The 19,926-nt window shown below is 51.6% G+C and overlaps 1 protein-coding gene across 12 annotated transcripts in view; it reads left to right on the forward strand.

The window, feature by feature from the left end:
* Positions 1 to 2,018: 2,018 nt before the first annotated feature.
* LOC131896892 (maestro heat-like repeat family member 5) overlaps positions 2,019 to 19,926 on the forward strand; it is a 30,230-nt gene continuing 12,322 nt past the window's right edge. The window contains exons 1-15 of one of the 12 annotated variants that reach the window (XR_009375538.1): positions 2,019 to 2,169; positions 2,476 to 2,567; positions 3,186 to 3,463; positions 5,904 to 6,010; positions 6,114 to 6,254; positions 8,295 to 8,443; positions 9,576 to 9,668; positions 9,855 to 9,971; positions 10,194 to 10,313; positions 10,913 to 11,062; positions 11,537 to 11,659; positions 11,750 to 11,826; positions 12,364 to 12,499; positions 15,892 to 15,987; positions 16,868 to 16,972. Coding sequence is in view for 11 of the 12 variants with exons in the window: in XM_059247713.1 (XP_059103696.1) it covers positions 6,152 to 6,254; positions 8,295 to 8,443; positions 9,576 to 9,668; positions 9,855 to 9,971; positions 10,194 to 10,313; positions 10,913 to 11,062; positions 11,537 to 11,659; positions 11,750 to 11,826; positions 12,364 to 12,499; positions 15,892 to 15,987; positions 16,868 to 16,972 (1,269 nt within the window). In the remaining variant the exon portion in view is untranslated. The remainder of the gene's footprint in view (positions 2,170 to 2,475; positions 2,568 to 3,185; positions 3,464 to 5,903; positions 6,011 to 6,113; positions 6,255 to 8,294; positions 8,444 to 9,575; positions 9,669 to 9,854; positions 9,972 to 10,193; positions 10,314 to 10,912; positions 11,063 to 11,536; positions 11,660 to 11,749; positions 11,827 to 12,363; positions 12,500 to 15,891; positions 15,988 to 16,867; positions 16,973 to 19,926) is intronic. The other 11 variants (XM_059247713.1, XM_059247710.1, XM_059247711.1 and 8 more) reach the window with 11 other exon arrangements.

Here is a 19,926-nt window from a genome sequence, read left to right on the forward strand (position 1 = left end):
ACAGACTTGCACCAAATGTTATAGGCGGCAACTTGGATCTGTGAGATAGAAGACCCCACTCTCTCACACAGGTTTGGGACAGTTAAAAAGAGTCTCTCCCAAATTCAGCCTGGTTCCAACCAGGGCTACGCGGCCTCTAGTAACCACCATAATACTTCTGTTACAGACCTTGCATTCTGGACTGCCTGACGCCTTATGAGAAACCATAAAGCCCCAAACTAAATTCTCAGGGTACAGACAGACTGACGTGTCCCCTAAAGATCCCCAAACTTATCTCAAGCTAACTGCTTAACATGTTTAATAGTGACCCTTGAGCACCTCCCTTACTCCACAGGAAGTGGGGGCTCAAAGGGAGGTCTCCATCCCAAAGTTCCTCAGGAATGAGAGGCCAAAATGTCTCAGGGAAGGGGCAGTGAGCAGGGTGCAGTAAGCACTTCAGGGCATTTTCTGGAGAGGAAGGAGGCCTCTCAAGTGGACCTGAGGCAGACACAGCAGCTGCCCTGGGGTTTCTCATCCAGGAATTTTTTTTGGGGGGGCGGGGGAACCTGAGACTGGCCCTAAGCCCAAGACCCCAGTTCTTCTCTGTGGGACCCTCTCTCTTGACAAAATGTGGATGTCCCTTGGCCATTCATGGGGGCAGCTGTTCTCGCAGCCTCCTCTGTATGCCAGCCTGACCCACCTTAGCTGAGCAGGGCCTGGCTTTTGTCCTCCCAGGAGTAGCTTTGCATCAGGGAGACCCTCTCTGGCCACAAAGCTTCCGTCTGCTGGCCTTTCTCTGCCTCAACTCATAGACAGTCACATGGTTCATTAGAATTCCCTCAGAAGTCCCCAAAGCCAACTCAGGGACTCAGTATCCCTAACTGAGGAAAAGAAACTGAAAATGAGCAATATAAACGCTTGTCACTGATGGGTTACCACACCTGTTTAATTTTGAGTATGAGCCCTGTGCTGAAGTTAGCTGAATTCCAGACCAAGGGTCCTTCCTGAGGCCCAGTGGGGGCAGTGCTAGGGGACTCATGGGGCCCTGTGTTTCTCTAGGTAACCTTTCTGCCTTTAGCCTGCACAGCCATTGCCTTGTCTGTCACCCTGGGATAGGGGTCACTGGTGATCTTTCAGATCTGCAGGTGGCAGTTGGCTTAGCCACACCCCCTCCAACTGCCGTTCTGAGGGGCATTGCAAATCTAACAGTAAAAAATAGTCCAAATGCCCTGGGGAGAGCCCAGGTGAGTCCACAGAACTGACTAGGTCCCGAGAACATCCAGACAATGCTCATTCTTTGGCCCTCAGGTCATCAGTCAGCTTTGGAGCCTTAGTGGGGGGCATCACAGGCTAGAAGCAGAGCTGCAGACCTCACAGGGGCCCTAGGGAGGATCCCCACCAGTTGGCCCAGCCATCCAGACCGTGAAGAAGCAGACTCTGCCAAGCATCTGCACATGGTGTTCAAGCCTCCTAGCCGGGACAGAGTCTCTTCCTGGGAATGTCAGATGGGCAAAAGTTTTACACTCCTTAGAGCCCTGAGGGGGCTATTTCCAGCAGCCCTTCTGACTTTTCAAATGACGCAGAGCCTGACTGCCACTGGCTTGGCTAATGCCTGTCTCTGGACATGATGGCTCTGGTTGCCACTGCCCCTCAACTGCCCTCCAGTGTCAGTTAGGATGGAATCCTCAGGGGTGAGGCTCCCTCCTGACCTCCAGGCAGTGGCTGTTGGGAACTTGTCACAAGTCCCACTCCCCACCCCCACCCCGCTGCCGCCGCCGCCGGGGGCTTCTGGTTGGATTTCTCAGAACACAATCCCTACTGAGCCTTGGGGGATAGTAACCCAAAGACAGGTCTGTCTTTAGGGAGGCATTCCCCCTTAACTAAGCCCCACAGTTGACCCAAGTGGGGACTAGTCCAGTTTGGTCATCTTAGAGTACCTTTGAAGTCTGTCCCCTGTCCACAAGAACCAAATCCCACAGTGGGGGGAGGGAGTTGGGACTTCCTTTAGAAGCTTCAGTAGGAGATGGTGGATGGACTCCTAGGCGCACACTCCCACATCCTGAACTATGAGAAAGACCCTCTCCCTCCTCATCCTTCCCCTTCCCTGCTATTATCAAGCTCTGCACACCTCCCCCATCTTACATTCTCCTCCTGTCTCTCCCCAGCCCAGGGTCCTCTCTGGATAGCCAGGTGACATCAGAGAATCTCAATAAACTTCTCCTCAGGAATGGGGTGGTGGTGGTGGTGGTGGTGGTGGTGGTGGTGGTGGTGGTGGCGCACCTGGGGGGAGCTGGTCCCTGTCGCCTGCAATGGCCTCCCTTCCTTGAGAAAGCTGTTGGGAGTTCCAAGACAGCTCCTCTACGCTTGGCTAAGTTTAGCCCATTTCTTTCCTGACCCTTGGCACAGGCAGAGCCCAAAGTCTTCAGCAAGTTTACCCATGGCTAGGTGCGAGCAAGCAGTCCCGGGTCACACAGCATTCGTTCTTCTTCTCCCCAGGCTGCCCAAGGTCACCAGGCTCAGGACCTTCAGGAGCTAGCAGGGCCCCGGGACCAGCTCCTGCCTCACAGTTTCCATTCCCAAAGCCAGAGGTACGGTTTTACACAATGTCTTCTGTTTGCCTTTAAAAACAGAAACAAAAAGCCCCTCAAACAAACAAAAAACAGCAACAACGAAAACATAGCTTTTTTAGTTTTAAGTAGCGGTTTTTTGTTTGTTTGTTTTGTTTTCCTGATAATAATGAAGTATGCTCCTTTGCAAACCCCTGCCCTGGGAATTTTAAAAGAGGATTCAGAAAAGAAAACCTGGAATCACAATGTCTGGGAAAAAGTGGATCTTAAATTAGAATTCTGGGACTTTGCCCCTAAGCCAGACAATATCCACTGGTCAGTGAGCATTGAGAGCAGGTTTCCAGAGCGGCCCACTGGGCATCTCCTTTAGACCCCTGTGACTGTTTAAGATTTGGGAAGAATCCTTAAGTAGTGAATTTCCACAGACTTCTCATTTTCCCCCATGGATTAAATTCCTGAAAGTGGGACTCAGGGACAAGCAAGCCACGCCCTTGGATAAGGGAGTCTTTGACAGCAAAGACAGGTACAGGTAGGTGTAGGTGCAGGTGACTACTAGAGTTCTCACTGATCTCTGTGGGATCATCCATGCCATGTGCACATGTGGGTAACAGGGTCTTTTCCATGTGTTTCTTTCATCAGCCTGGAGATCATCTCTGAGCTGCCTTTCAGCACGTGGAAGAGTCGTTCTTCATCTAGCAAAGTCATCGCTCACTGAGGCAGCCGCAGCGTGCACAGGCTGACCGATGGCCTCCTGGTGACCCTCAGAAGCTCACTGCCTATAGGAGCCCAACAACACCAACCAGAGTAGAAGGACACAGCCAGATAGCTCAGGTGGGAGAGGCCACAGCAGAGGGATGGACAGGTGACAAAATGAAGGAGTGAGAAGCGTGGAGGCAGTCAAGAACAGAACAGTCCAGGTAATAAGACAGTGTCTACGGAAGCTGGTGATGGGTCCCTTGTGCCTCCCTTCAAAGATCGAAAGAGGACTGTGGCTTCATGGAGACAGGGCCGTGGCTGACCACAAGACAGTTGTCCGGGAACCATGGCTGAGTGAAGCAGGCTGCAGGAACTGTGCAGATGCCTCAGGGCCTGTGGGGCCGGGGACTTGGGCGGGGACCGAGAGAACGAGGGAGGGAGCGAGAGCATTGGAGGAGGATCTGAAAAGCTGATACCCAGGTGCCTTGGGTAGCCCAGCTGGGTGCAAGCTGGCTGGATTAGGTCAAAGAGGAAGGACAGTTTGCAGGAGAGAGGCCAGCAAGCAAGGGACAGGAGGGGAGGGGTGGGTAGAACAGACAGCGATGTCTCCTCTAGTCCCTGCAGTTCTCTTGTACAGACTGTATCTGCCATCTGTAGCCACACTGACCGACCCGCTTTGGACGCAGTGACCCCCACCTTAGGTTGCTGTCTGACCCTTCCTTTGGCTTCCTTGTCTGATCTAACTTCCATGCAGCCTTCCAGACTCAGTTTCCCTTCACTTCTACCCCGGGCTTGGGGACAATCACTTGAGAATGACTTCTTTTTTGCTTCCGTGAAAAGATTGTAAGGGGGCCAATTTACAAAGGAGAGGTTCGACTTTTCTGAGGCCCTTTTGAGGCCCATGGAGACCTCACCCTAGCTTGGTGAGCAGGGCTACTAAGAGCACTGGGTGGTGGGAAGAATTCAGGAAAGGACAGCCTGAAGGAACTAAGGCCAGCTGTGATCTCCAGGCGGTGGCATGGCCACTGTGGCTTGGAAACTCAGAGCCAGCTCTAGCTGGGGGTAGGCAATAGCTAAACGCAGATGGGAGGGGCCCTAGCCAGGGTCGTGAGAGGGCTGAGCACTGGGTTACCAGAGAGGACCTTGAGGACCCAGGTGGACAACAGGCTTTTCAAAATGGTGCAGTGTTAAGGCCACCAACACTGCCTGTGCCTAACTCAGCCCCCCCAGCACTGGGCAGGATGGGGCACAAAAATGGCAAATGGGCCGGAGCCTCATTAGATGTGCTCCCCTCAGCTAGGTGGGCCCCTTATGCTCTTCCCCACTCATGGCCATGCTTGCCTGGCCACTCATAATCACACATTGCTTATCCCACAGTATCTGTTCTTTCCTGGGACAGTGAGCACCCACAGTCCCGGGCCTGTTGAACCTAGGTCTGAAGGCAAACAAAGCTTTCTTTTAAGGAGAGGCAGGTGATCAGAGGTCCCCAGCGCCATAGAGTTAGTGAGAGAGGCCACGTGGAGGCTTAGAACAGAGGGGATAGAGAAGCCTCAGGCAGGCCTGAGCCAGCAGGGTTTGCAAAGGGCTGCAGGTAGGTGGGTAGGGCGGAGCAGAATGTCCAGAGCCTCACACTCTCTGTTCCTCCTCCTATTCCATCTGGGACCCCAGCCTGTGGAATGGTGCCATCCAACATTTGGGTCAGGTCTTCTCCTCTCAACTGACCCCTTCTGGAAGCACCCTCACAGCCATTCCCAGAGGTGTGCTTGGCTAATCTCCTAGGTACTTCTAAATCCATCTAAGTCGACAGTGAAGGTAGGGTAAGGAGCCTGACGTGAAGGTTTCCCATTAGAGTTGCAAGACAGGGGAAGTGGAGGAGAGTGGATCTCAGGACACTTGTGAGGGTCCCATCAGCAGTGAGATGAGCTAACTGGGGAAACTGGTTAGCCTGCTACCTTGGGGTCTGGTGTACACCCCAACTTGGCAAGGGTGGGCAGATGGAACATTTGCTCAGGGTTCTGAGGAGATACCCCAAGAATGGGGTGAATCTGTAGCCTACACCTGAGACCAGGGGCTCTGAACTCTGGGCCTCCAGGTGGCCTTGGTGACACAAAGGGTCCCCAGATTCCTGCACAATTTTAACAGGTCCAAGGAGAACCTCTGAAGCCTGGGTGTGGGTAGGATGGCTCATCCATGGAGAAGTAGGGGCTGGAGCCAGGTTCAGGCGATGCCAGAAGGAAGGAGTGTCAGGGTGAGGTGGTAGAGTAGCCCCAGAGGCACCCCAGCCTGTGTTAAGTAGCTGTCTTAGTCACTGTTCTATTGGTGTGAAGAGACACCACGACCAAGACAATTCTTATAAAAGAAAGCATTTGATTGAGGGCTAGCTTACAGTTTCAGAATCTTCAGAGCAGGAAGCATGGTGCCACCAGGCAGGCTCTGGAGCAGTAAATGAGAGCTTCATCCTGATCTATAGACAGAAAGAGAGAAAGAGAGGGAGACACTGGGCCTGGTGTGAGCGTTTGAAAACTTAAAGCACACCCCCAGTGACACACGTCCTCCAACAAGGCCACACCTGTTAATCCTTCTCAAACAGTGCCACTCCCTAATGACTAAGCACCCAGATAAATGAACCTATGGGGGTCATTCTTGTTCAAACCGCCACAGCAGCTGAGCAGGAAAGGCTGGGCCAAGGCCTTCTGGATGTCACACTGCCTACAGGACCAACTGTGGTGTCTCTGGAGTGAATAAGGGAGACCCACGAGAGGCTTGAGGTGACTAAGGGAGAGGATGAGAAGGCTTGGAGTGGTTGAGAGTCCCTGTGGCCTTGCCCTGTCTCCAGGTAGGTAAGACACATGGATATCTTGTCCTTGCCAGGTGCTGTCCTCCAAAGAATCACTGAACCTATTTTGGCTATGCTTAATGATGGCTCCGGTCAGTCCCCACAAAGACCTGCCCCCTCAGTCTACGAGAAGACTAGACACTCATTGCCTAGGCAGGAGCAAGAGCTGGAGCTTAGTAAGTGGGGGTACAGAGCAAGTGGGGCTTAGAGGGTGGGCACGCTGCTGAGGGATGCCAAGGCCCCCTAGGATGAGCAGGGGGACCAAGACTAGGTGCTCACATGCATACAGTATATGGATTGGGGTTCACTCAGACTTCCTGAAGTAGGGCACTGGGCAGACAGGACCTTGGGGAGAGCTCGCTCATCTCTGTGTCGCCATCTCCAAGAAGGACAGCTGAAACGGTACCACCCTCCCTATATCCACAAAGTCAGGTGGGGCAGACTAAGTACTATTGCCACCCAGCTGAGCAGGGACCCCAAAGCTCCCTGTGTCATCCTTGGGGCTCTGGGGACATGAAGGGTGGCCTGAATTATCCAAAGACTGTTAAGAAACATCTGTGCTTACTAGGGGTCAGTGCCTGGCAGGTAGATAGGCAGAAGTTTTTACTGCATGATCAAGTGTGTGCAAGCATGGAAGAACGAATGAATGAATGAATGAATGAATGAATGACTTTCAGTGGGCTGTGCACTTGTCTTGGCTACCAGCTCAAGATTGTTTGAGTGATGCCTTCAGATACCAACAGCAGTCTCCTTTCTGCCAGAACTGTGCTGGGCCAAGGCTGAGGCTCATGTGAGGACCCTGGATAGCACTTCTGGTACCAGATCCTATGGGGCACTGTTTGCAAAGATTGAGTGACAAGAACCCTATGATGAGGCAGCCCATGTGTGTGACTCAGCTGGACTTTGTGTGGCTTTGCAGTCATTTAGAACTTTGTCTGTAATCATGGTTGTAAAGTCATCAGACAATATAGATGTTACGTACAGCCATCATAAAACCTCTGGGGTTTCCCTGATGGCAAGGAAGGGACCCTTTATACATGTATATGCTAGTTTCCATGGTGATGCCAAAATACCTAGCATAAGCAAAGATGCTTTTTTGGTTCACTTGGTGGACAGTGAACTTCTTCTGTGGCAATGAGCCTAAGAGCATGGTAGAAGGGCTGGACAGGCAAAGCTTTTCACCAGATGGTGACCAGGAAGCAGGGCAACAGGAAGGGGCCAAGAAAACACCCTCCAGGGGCACCCCAAAGGCCTACTTGCTCTATCCAGGCCTCATCACCCAATAACACCATCAACTTACGACCCTATCAGTGGTAGATGAGGCTGTTGAGTGGGCCAGAGCTTTCAGACCTTGTCATCTGTGTGGACCAAGACTTCGGCCCATGAGCCTTTGGTGGGGGGGGACACATGGAAACCATAATGGTGTGGCTCTAGCCACGCCTTCCTGTTTTCTCTGGGAAATTGCTACTGAGGTGTTTTTTCAGAGGAAGACTCACTCCCCAGCCACATGTCTGTAGGATGCGCTGTCTTCCTTCACACGTTCTTGTCTGTGTCTCATGAGTAGTAGCAAATTACAGCTCATGGGGCCACCTTTCTACTCCACTGATAATGAGTATGGTTCTTTTGGATGTGTTTATGGCATTGGGAGCCCTGACTGGCTGGTATGGAGAAGCTTCCTTGTGCCCACATGGTTCCTGCCATAGACGCATCCAACTCCTTTCCAGCTCTTCTCGGTGTGGTGGATGGCTGGGTCCCAGGAAGTCTGTGCCTGCTCACTTGTGAAAGTGTCTGCTCTCGGGAGTCCTGCTTGGGCTGATGACAAACCCCAGGATGGTCTATGGATGCTTACTTTCAGCTTTGGGATTTAGACAAGGGAAGCGCCAGCTGTTCTGCTACTGGAACGAGGCAGGAGCCATGTCAGCATATTGCTCCAAATGACCAGCAGTTGTGGTCATAGTCCTGGCCTCAGTGTGGTTTCTGTTCCCAAGCCACTGAACACTGTCTCTACTCTGAGCTGGCCACCAGGCCTCCTTGATGTGTCTGTGTTGGTGGAGGCAAGTCTGCCTCTATAGTGTGTCCTTTCAGTGTGCCAAGTAGGGAGCTGGCAGGGCAGGTGCTGGGTGGGCCTGGGGTCTCCTTCTCACCAGCCCAGGAAGGTTATTGGTCCTTAAGTCTTGGGGACCGGTGCTGCCTCTTTGCTTCTGGGATCTCCATAGATAACTTGGATTCAGGGCTCTTGGGAGAGTGCTTGAATATCCTCCCATCCTGGGAGGACATGGTGGTCAGTAAGATCAAGAACATGATGATCACGGAGCAGGGCCTGGCTCTGGACACCATCTGCAATTTCCTAGAGGAGCACAACCAGGTAGGATCAGAGAGACTGACGCTCCCCACTGGGTTAGAGATTCATGGGGCTTGGGAGGAAGTCAAGGCACCCTCCAGGACCTATCCCAAGCCATCACATTGAACTCATCAACTACCCTAGACTCCCACAAGTCTTAGCTACCCATGAAGCTCCTAACCCTCTATGGGAAGGTGCTGGAGGAATTCAGGGAGTTGGCGTGGTGTCTTACTTCCCACCTACTGGTGGGAAGGCACAGAGTCCACCCAGGGTCTCCTCCTACCAGGGATGGCCAATGCATTCCCAGGCCCATGACTGCTCTGAACGTCTTCACGGCAGGGTGCTGCAGGACTGACCTGGAAGTCCCTATCCTCTAATGCCAGCTTGAAGGCCAGAGTAACACCGGGAGTGGTTGAGCTCTTGGGATATATGGGGCCATTCCTGGTTCCTGACAATAAAATTGCACTTTAGCCAGGTGGTGGTGGCACATGCCTATAATCCCAGCACTCAGGAGGCAGAGGCAGGCAGATCTCTGAGTTCGAGGCCAGCCTGGTCTACAAAGCGAGTTCCAGGAGAGCCAGGGCTACACAGAGAAACCCTGTCTCGAAAAAAACAAAAAGAAAAAAAAAATGTACTTTAATCCTTAGGACCAACCTCCCACAGCTGCTGTCCACTCCCCTGGGCCAATCAAAGTGACACGTTCTTTAAGGGTTGCAGCTGCCTGTGTGCTTATGGAGGGAGGATACCCAAGCCCTCACAGCTGGGTGTGGGGACTGGGAACCTGAGCTCAGGTGGAGATGGAAACCCTCTGGTCAGAACAGGATGGGCAAAGGCCCAGGGGGTCAACATAGAAGCACAATAAGCAGGGAGCATGCCCAAATGCCCACAGGACTATGTCTGCTAGGAACGCCAGCCTCTGTCCTAAGGGTCTTGGGGGCACCAAGGAAGAGGTGGGCATGGCCAGACTTACTTAGGATTGAGTCTCTGGTTCCTGGAGGGACTTTCCCTTTCCCTTTTCCTCACCCATCTGAGAGCAGGCTGCCCTCTACCCACTCAGGGTCGTGGGAGGGCTCCAACTGTCCCGTTGGCTCTAGAATCTGTCTTGCCCTTGCGGTTGGGTAGGGATAGGCAGGGCCTGAGTAACGTCTGCCCACAGCTCTGGGAAAAGCAGAAGGAGGCCCACAGGGATGCCTCTGTGAAGAAGCTCCTAGAGTTCCTCAGCCTGGACCCCAAGGAGGCTGCTGATAAGGTCAGTGCCCCACGGGCAGCCTGCATGCAGCTGCTTTAGCCCTGCAGGACGGGGACCTCCCTTGCTTTGTCCCCCACAGCGGGAGGAGAAAGGGCTCCCTCTTGGGGAAGGAGTAGGTCTGACCACACAGCCCTGCTGTGCTCAGATGGGTGAAGTTCCGAGCAGTATTACCCTGCCCTGCCCCAGGCCATCCTCTTCCACCTCTACGGGCTGATCCTGCGTGAGTGCCCCAGCGAGGAGCAGGTTCAGTGCCACTTGGCCAGCCTCCTGGAGCTGTCTCATCAGCACTCCAGCCAGCGGGAGGTGGGTCAGCGCTCCCAGGCTATTGCCTTGTGCCTCCTTACTGGTTCCCAGCCCCCATGCCCCATTCAACATCACTGTGGTCTTGTGTGGCTCTCACTGCATGGGACACATTGCCAGCTTTCCACCAGCCCAGTACCTGGGAGGCAACACTGGCAGAAGGACAGCCCCCAGAGAGCCGCCCTGTCACTTGTGGGCTGCCTCACAGGGCCCTCTGGTACACAGGGCATTGCGCTGGCTGTGGGCCTGGCCTCCACCAAGCACTTGCAGGAGGTATGGGCCCTGCTGGAGCACCTGGGCCGCACCAAGTTCCTGCGTTCAGCCGCCGTGTCCCCAGACAGCCAGGTAGGGAGGTCCTGAGTATTGGAGCATGTGGAATAGGGCAGCATTGGACAGAGAGGGTGCCAGCTTCTATATGCCCATTGGTGATACCAGGGCTCCTTCCTGGCCCTTTTCCCTTAGGGGCTGGTGTTGGGAACAGGATAGATGAAGTACCTACTCTATGCCCATGCTTCATAGGAGTCCTCTCCCCAGGACCTCAGGAGTGGAGACAATGGAGCTAAGGATTTTGGGCCAAGAACCCCCCAGGACTTTGAGGGCTGTGCCAGGCTTGGGCCTCAAGTTCTCGCTGGCCCACCCTGAGCCCAGTAGATACACTGAGCAGCTCCATTTTCCAACCCAGTTCTAACCCTAGTAGCTATGCTGGAAAGAATCTACAAGAGAATCTCAAAGGAGAAGGCTTGCCTAGCAAACCAGCTTAGAGGGGCTTCCTAGATAGGAGGGCTGGTGGCAGCCCTTGGCCTGGCCCTGTGAAGGAGGCATACTGCTGGCCTTTACCCTCAGTCAGTACAGAGGCTATTAACTTTCTTGTTGGCAGGAGGGAAGTGTGGGCTGGGAGGGCTGAAAGCCTGGAGCTCTTCAGCCTAGCTCTCACCCGCCCACAGCCGTCAGACCACCACCTTCGATGGAAGTGGGTCAGCAGTACCTCCCTGCTGTGCTATGGGCAGATAGCCAAACATATCAAGAAGGACATCCTGCCCTGGGTGGACAACATCGCCTCAAGGATGGTGTACTACTACTCCTGTGGCCCCTGTGTGAGGCCCTCCCCACCTCTCCATAGAAGGGCAGGGTGGACGGAGCCACCTGGGTTAACCTGCCAGTCACTGAAGGAGTACACATAGGACAGCCTGGGGGTCTTAGGAACAGAGCTCACTCGGGGTCTGCTTTTTGTGCTCCTGGGTCCAGTGCTCTGGCTACGGGTAGCTGAGATAAGGCTGTGTCAGCCCAAGGTAGTAAGGCTGGCCTAGGGAGAAGGGAACCCTGTACTCAGCTTCCTCTGTGGTCAGAGAAGTTGTGTGTGTATATGTGAGTAGGGTTGTTGTGTCCTGTGTGTATGAGGTGTGTTGTGTATGTTGTGTGTGTGTGTGGGGGGGTGGGTGTCTGTATGTGTTGTGTATGTGAGGTACACACTATGCTGATCCCCTGATCAAGGTGGCTGCTTGGGTTATATGACAGGATTTTAGGGAAGTGTCCCCTGACTTCACCTTTGGCCCATCTGTGGGGGACAGGATGAGATCCTGAAGTCAAGCTTCCTATCTGCGGCCATCCTGCTCACTAGATCGCTCCGGGACGAGCACGGGGCCCAGAGGTACAAGTTCACCCAAATACCAGAGCTTGTCCAGTGCCTCCTGGTAAGTGACACTGGGGTCCACAGTGGGTGCTCCCAAGGACCCGGGTGGCCAGCCAGAGGCTGCTGCCACAGTTGCCCCTCTACCCTCCAGGGCATCCTCCAGAAGGAGCCCAACTTCCTGACCACCTTCTCCCGGCAGAAGGTCATACTGGTCATCATGGGCCTGAGGTAACTCTCCTAGGGCACGGGAAGGAAGACAGGCGGAGTCCTGAGTTTGTGGTGGCAGTCAGTGTGTGAAGGGCCGGGCCCGAGGGGACACCGGAATATCGGATGTGCTGAGGCCCTGCATGTTCTGCCTAAGAGCTTAAGTTTGCTTTCTTTTGTAGCCAAGATAGATTGTCAGCGCTGGCAAAAACTAAGCCCTGCCCATAGTCACACACTGAACCACAGTCCTGAGCATAGACTGGGCCCTAACCCGAGTCATACATGAAGCCTAGCTTTTCACCCCTGGGTCCTGATTTAACTCTATGTTCTGACTTGACCTATTCATGGCTTTGATTCTGACCCTGAAAAGTGTCTAGGTTTTCCCCAAGCAAGTGCCAATGATTTAGGACAGCTCACCACAGCCCCGATTGTGCGGGCCCTTTTCATTCCACTGAGCCAAGACAATGTCTACTTTCATATCCTAATTGTGCTGGTATTGTCCTTGCTGGGAGTCCCTCGGGCTGGGCTTGTACCCCAGCCCATCACTTTGTTCTTTTGCAGTAACCTGCGACCCAGACTCACGCCCCTGCTCAAGTCCCAGGTCCTGAAGACTTGCCTGCACAGCGTGTACAAGCTTCCCTCTACCGAGGCCTTGAAGAGTGGCTCACCTTCATTGGAGCGAGCCCCAGATATCATGGTGATGCCCTAGGCTTGACATGTCTCCCTCCCAGGGGTGTGGGTTCCTGGTGCTGGGCTAAGGGCTAGCCTTGTTTGGTCATTGGCAGAAAGAGGAGCTCTGACTGGGTTTAGATCCACCTTGTCTGGAGCACAGGCTCACTTCAACCTTAGAAAGCTCAGGACCTTCGGGGGTTTTCTGCTCAAATGAGACCCTGGTCTCAGTGCTGCTCTGGCAGAGTTCTCTGAAGTGAGCCTTCCTGTACCTTGTACTCACTGACTTCTAGTGAGCTGACAAATACCCTCCAAGCGCTGGGATGCATCCTGGTCCTTGGCTGTGCAGGTCTACCTGCTGTCTCAGGCTATCATGCCCCAGACCCAGTCTCCAGGGGAGTTGAAGCAGGGCCAAGGCTGGCTGTCACTCACATGCCTCTGATTGATCACTCTGGCTGGCACTCAGCACACAGCTAGGCCATGTTCCATTCCGGGACCCAAGTATGTACCAAGGCCGTATCCAAAGCAGGCCAGGCCAGCTCTGTCCACAGGAAGTTAAGAGAGGATACAGTGTTGCTGGGACGGAGCCTGCTCTGGAAAGAAGCCCCCTGACTAGCATGGCTCTGAGGGGGGCTAAGTTCTGCTCAGCAGAAATAGCAAGGCAAGAAACAAAGCCTCTCAAGTTTTGTTTCCTGGCCCTGAGCCAGGTTAGCTGGAGAGGCCAGGTGGACACGGGGAGCTGAACTGTGGTCTTGCGCTAGGCTCCCAGAGCGCACATGAGGCATTGTCTTGTGGATGGTTCTAGAGCCATGCTAGGAGAGCCCAGGGAACAGAGGAAGATGATGAGTCCCAAGGGAAGCTTACCCCCATGAGGTCACAAGGGAAGCAGCCGCCATTCCTCTGGAGTTCAGCTGGGACCATCTGCCATGGCACCAACGGATTTCTGGCAGCTGGCTGTAGCTTCGATTCGTTGTCACCTTCATGCTGGCCGTTGGGATGAGTACTTTGTCATGTGCTCAACTTGGGTGAAATGTTTGTTCAGCTCTCACAACTAACTTAGAAATGGACTACTATTTAGGTTTTAAAAAACTACTTTTTATTTGTGTATGTGTGTGTGTAGCTGTGGGTGTCTGTGTGTCTCTGTGTGTATGTGTGTCTGTGTGAGCCTATGAGTGTGTTTGTCTACATATGTGTGTCTATGTGTCTGTGTGAGCCTCTGTGTGTGTGTGTCTGTCTGTCTGTCTGTGCTGTGGTGCACATGTGGAGATCAGAAGAGAACTTGTGGAAATTGTTTCTCTCCTTCCATCGTTAGGGATCTAACTCAAGCCTCCGGGTTTGACAACAAGTGCCTTTGTGGCCCTGAGCCATCTTGCCAGCCCGACTATCCAGTTTTAAAGCTCCTCTTACACTTTGGATATGAGCCTCTAGTCTGCACTTAAAAATCTTTTCTCTGGGTTATGACTTCTGAAGACAGTTGCTACTGGTTAGAATAATCCTACATTTTTTTTTTCCATTATGGCCTGTGCTGTGGACGTGATGTCTAGGAAATTTGACCTAGGGCCACAAAAATTGCCTGGGTTTTCTGCTGGAAGTTTTGTATTTTGAGGGTTCAGTTTTGTGTTTTGTGGGGGCAGCCGAAAGGAAGTACCATAGCTGTAAAGAACAGAACACTGCTACCCACAGCTCTGGAGGCTTCAAGCACAAGGTTTGAATGTCAGACATCCCCCACGAGCCCATGTGTCTGAATACTTAAGTCTCCAGCTGGTGGTATTGCTTTGGAGTCTGGGGCCTAGATGGAGAAAGTGGGTCACTGTGGTGCGTCTGACCCTGCTTCCAGCCTGAGTGTTCTCTTTGCTCCGAGTCACGTGAGAAGGTGTGCAGCAAGCTCCTGCCACCACAGCCCAAGCAGCTAGGGTCACCATGCCTTCCCACCATGCCTTGCCACTGTGATGCACTGTATGGGCTGAGCTCTTGGCCAGGACAAATCTTGAAGTTGCTTATGTTGGCTATTTGGGTACTACAACCAAGTAAATGATACCGTTGCTCATCAGTGGGAGTGGGGCCTTGGAGAGACAGCATTCTATGCTGCTGCCTTCAGAGACCTGAGGAATTCCTTGCAGGGACATGTACTCAGGGAATGCCAACATTCATGACTTTGTACAGAAAATAATTTTAGGATGGTCCAGTTTGAAGCAGAGGTGGACTTTCTTAGGAAGAGAGTTTAACATAGACTTAGCATGGGGATGAGAGAAATAGAGACACCCAAAAAAGGAAAAGACACACCCAAGTGTGACAAAGTCAGCCTTAAATATCTCAGCTATGGGCACACAAATGACATTCGTGGCTCTCAAGCTCCATCTCAAAGGGTTACGAAGAGCCCTCCATGCCCTCTTTTTGGCAAATGAGATTCTAAGGTGCTTCCGGAAGTGGATAGGGCTGCAGTCTGATAGGGTGAGATCATGGGTTTCTAGGGTTACACAAGGGGGCCAAGCTATATTTTTTCACTGGAAATGGAGTCTCCTATCTTGCTTCTGAGATTTCTAAAAAATTGTAAGTTTACGTTTGGGAAAGGAGTAAGACCATCCTTAGATCTGCTTAGCCTTAAGTGTGTTCACTGCTATTTTAATATTCTCATTTGAAATATCTCCACATAAGAGTATTGCTTCTATGTCAAAAGCTTTCATGGTGGACAGTGTTAGCTGTGAGGAATTCTTGACTCCTTTCAGTGACATGCTTGGGCCTTCCAGATGTGTTTGTGTTGATATTTTCTGGTTTTATTTCCATTTTGGAACTATCCTTCACTTTGAGACAAGATTATCATCTAAAGATTCTTTTCATCTAGAACCATTTCCTTTTCTTTTAACCTTTATCAAAAATATGGGGGAAAAAGCCAGGTAGTGATAGCTCATACCTTTAATCCCAGCACTCAGGAGGCAGAGGCAGGCAGATCTCTGAGTTTGAAGCCAGCCTGGTCTACAAGTTCCAGGACAGCCAGGGCTACACAGAGAAACTCTGTCTCAAAAAAACCAACCAAACAATCAAACCAAACAAGTGTTTCTATTGTATCTGCTAAGTTTTCAATGGCTGAGACATTAGTCAAAGGTCCTTCTTGGAAAAACATCAGGTTAACAGGAAAGAGAGCAGAGTAGTAGGCATCATCAGTGGCTGCAGGAGAAGGTCGAGCAGAGCTGGAGGGGACGTGCCTGAGCAGCTAAAGAGACCTGTATGCTCACAGCACAGCTCCTCTATGAAAAGTCTGGAGACATGTCTCACTATTCCAGATGCCACCAAATGGCATGGTCAGCCTCATCTGCCAGTGTTGGGCCCAAGGAAGCAGATACCTTTCAGCCCTCATAGAGGAGCTGGGGAGACCGTGAGGTGACCTGCTATGTGACGCCAGCCGGCCCTGTTGCTTTCCAGGTGCTGTACAAGAAGACGATACGTGCCTTGGACCTGCTCCTCCAGAACTTCATCTCTGAGAATCCAAGCATGGATGAGGTCTGCTTCCTCCTGCAGGTGAGGCCTGTGAACCAGGAGAGTAGGGATTCCAGCCCCAGCCCCACCCCCAGTCCCAGTCTGAGCCCCAGCCCCAGCCCCAGCCCGTGCTACTAGAGAGATGGTGAGGGCAGTGTGTGTGTGTGTGTGTGTGTGTGTGTGTGTGTGTGTGTGTGTGTACATACACATGATACTAGGTAAGGACTGAACCCAGGCCCTTATACACAGACCTTCAACATTCTAGGTAAGTGCTCTAACACTGAGCCATATACCTGTGACAGGCTTTATTAGAAATGGAGGGAGACTGGAAGAAATGGGCAGATATGTGTTTCCTGTCTCTAAGATGTGGTGCCCCTTAATACCCTAGGACTGTCACCAAGGCCATCATCACGCTAAGGCCTCCAGAGCCATGCACCGCTATAAACCTCCTTGTAAAGTAGTCAGCTTTGGGCACTTTATTATAGTAAGGAAAGGTGGACTAATATGATTTACAGTGGGTTGGACTGAAAGATGAGCCACAGTTGGGGCTGACGACTGGCTCCAGAATCAGGAAACTCTTGGGATCTGACATGACTCCCAGGTAGACAGTATTGGAGTTTAGCTGAGTTGAAGGATGCCCTGCTGGGGTCTACAGTAGGATTGTTGGGCTGGTGTCAGAAGACTTGAGCTGGCTGTGTCAGAATAGGAAGGCTGCTTGCGGTTTCCCTGTCTCTCAGATGGCCCAAACCTGTAAGGTACCCCAGAGCTGAAGGAGTAGATTGATGGACAGGCAAGGAGGCCAGTGGTCTGGCTGGGTGGCTGTCACCTTTCTCGGCGGGCGGCCCTACTCTGGGCCTATCTTGAGCTGGGTGTGACGGGGTCTGTGGGCCCAGATTCTCATGCTCTGCTCTACTCGTCCCAGCACACAGAGCACTGGCTGAAGTCTGACGAGAACCATGAGCGCTGCCGGGCTGTGCAATCCATCTTCCTGCTTCTACAGTATGCGGTGGACTCTTTGAAGCTTGCTGTGAGTTCCCTACACCCCAAAGCCTCGGGGAGCACCTGATGGGGGGAATGGAGGTTAACATCCAGGAGCGTGGGGGAGTCTTGCCATAGGCACTCTCTGAGCCCTCAGGCTGGGGACCGTGGCTACAATTTAGCAGGATGGCCCGAGGAAATCCCCACGCCAAGACCACAAGCAACAGAGGGCAGAGATTGAAGGAATGAGGAGAGGGGAGGGGCCCTGAGGGAATAGCCTGGGTCTGGACAAGGAAGCTGCTGTGTGGAGAACCCATGCCTCAAACAAATGTGGAAACAGCTCATCTGAGAGCTGGGAATGGAGCAGCTGAGAGGAAGAGAGTCACCCCACCCCTGGGCTCTCATGGTCCAGCTGCTTCACATGGAGGCATCAGGCTTGGATGGGAAGGACTGAGACAAGGCCAAGTTCCTTAGGGCAGTGGGCCTCAGCCACCACCCCACACCTCCGGAAAACTGTAGCGGGCTTCGCACTGGCCAGGTGTGGTCGCCTTAGCACTCAGCAAAGAGGTGGGGGGGATTGCATGAGGCCAGCATGAGCTGTGTAGTGAAACCCTGTCAGGAAGGAGCGGGGCAAGGAAAAAGGGAGGAGGAGGAGGGAAAAACGGGTAAGGATGACAAGATGGAAGCTGAGAACTTCCTGGTCTCTAGAAGAAGACAGACCCTCCTCATAAAGGAAGGGCAGGCAGATGGCCCAGACAGCATTCAGAAGGCCGTAGCTACAAATAAAACATGGATACAATGGGCTGGGTCTGTACGTAGAGCACTTGCCTAGCACCAATCCTAGGTTGGATCCCCACCACTACATGAAAAGGGTGTGATGGTACATACTGCAATCCCAGAACTCGGGAGGTGGAGGCAGGAAAGTCAGAGGTTCAAGGTCATCCTTGGCTACATATTGAGTTTGCAGCCAGCCTGGGCTATTCGAGACCCCATCTTAAAAAACAAAATTGATAGAGTGGACCTCATCAAAATGAGGAACTTTTGTGACGGGCAAGTAATGTGTGCAGTGTGCGTATCTCACAGAGGACTTGTGTCCAGAAAATGTGATCAGCTATAACTTGGTGAAAAGCTAACCAGCCCTTAAAATGGGCAACAGTCGAAAAGAGACTTTGCAGAGGCCATGAAAATGAATGTGCCCCCACATAACTGGTCATAAAGGAAATGCAAATAAAACCACCATGAGGTACTGCCACACACCCACTGGAAGGGTAAAATTAAAGGCTGGGAACAGCAAGTGTTGGCCAAGATATGGAGTCCCGGAAATGTCTCACATAGCCGGTGGGAATGTAGGATGTTAAAACTGCCTGGCAGAACTTCCGGCTGGCTTTTTTTTTTTTTTTTTTAAAGTTAAACACATACTTATGCCCTAACCACACAGGTTGATCCTAGGTATTTACCCAAGAGGAGTGAACATTTATATATATATATATATATATATATATATATATATATATATATATATATATATATATATATAAAAGATTTATGCAAGAATACCTATGTGGTTTTGTTCATACTGGAGCCAAGCTGGGAGCCCTGCAGATGTCCAGCAATAAGAACAGGCAAGCAACGTGTGGTGACATCTAGCCAGCCATTCACACAGCAACCACAAGGGTGGACCGCAAGGATACAGCAGAGAAACAGACCCATGAGAAGAGTGACTGCCTTGGCAGGCAGGACCCGCTGTGAGGCGGTCCAGGAAACATGATGGGGAGTGTTCTCACAGGCACACCCGGAATGGGGAGGGCGTGTTGGTGGTGTGTTGGAGTGTGGAAATTAATAGAGATGTTGGGAGGTGAGGCCTGCCAGAGAGAATTATGTTTTTATCTTGAAACTGGACTCTCTCAGGAATGGGTTAGAGCTTGAGAGACTGATGTCTCCTTTGTCATCCACACCCTGTTCTGACATGCACTCCTGCTGTGTATCATCCAGCACACAGCCATGCAGTTAGAGGCCCTGTCCAGAAGCCACCACCTGAAGCTAGACTTCCTAGCATCCAGCACTGTGAGCTAAATAAGTTTCTTTACCCATCACCCAGCCTCAGGCACAGTAGCAGAAGGAGGATGCAGACAAGAATCTATTGAAATTTCCAAAACTATTGAGTTTTGCATTTAACATTTGTAACCTCCCTGTGACTGTACTCTTAAATAAAATTACCATAAAACCGATAACAATTCTGTAGTTTGGTTTTTGCAGTAATTTTGGTTTGAAATTTTACTCTATGCAGTATTCTAAATATTCTGAAACAATTTCAGAGACTTACAAATGACAGAAAGCATGGAGAGTCTCCTAGGAATGGACCAGGACCTCCATCAGAGAGTAACAGAACGTGGCTCTGTACTGGAGTTGGAGCTGTTGAACTCTTAATACTCATGGATGTAGATATGTGTATACTTCAGCATTCACTGAGCTCTGTGTGGTGTGTTTGTAAGGTATGTGTATCAGGGGTGTATGCATGTGAAGTATGTACAATGAGGTATGTTGTAAATGTGATGTGAGTGTTGTGTATGTGAGTAGTGTTATATATGTGAAAAATGTTGTGTGTGTGAAGAATGTTCTGTGTGAGGAGTGTTGTATGACTGATGAGTACTGTGTGTGTGTGTGTGTGTGTGTGTGTGTGTGTGTGTGTGTTAGGAGTGTTGTGTATATGGGAGGAGTACTTCGTGTGTGAAGAATGTTTTGTGTGCAGAGTGTTGGATATGTGAGGAGTGTTGTGTGAATGAGGATTGCTGTGTGAGTGAGGAGTGCTGTGTATGAAGTATGACTGTATTGGGACAACTGATGAACTTTGGATATGGACTGTGGATTAGATGACGATACTGATGTTGAATTAGATGTCTGTGACTGTGACTGTTGCACTGTGAGTCTGTCAATAAGTGCCCTCATTCTTATGAAATAGACAATGGATTGTCTGAGGTCAAATGCCCAGTGTCTCCAGTCAGA

This window comes from Peromyscus eremicus, chromosome 20 (genome assembly GCF_949786415.1).
Source record: "Peromyscus eremicus chromosome 20, PerEre_H2_v1, whole genome shotgun sequence".
Classification (NCBI taxonomy): domain Eukaryota; kingdom Metazoa; phylum Chordata; class Mammalia; order Rodentia; family Cricetidae; genus Peromyscus; species Peromyscus eremicus.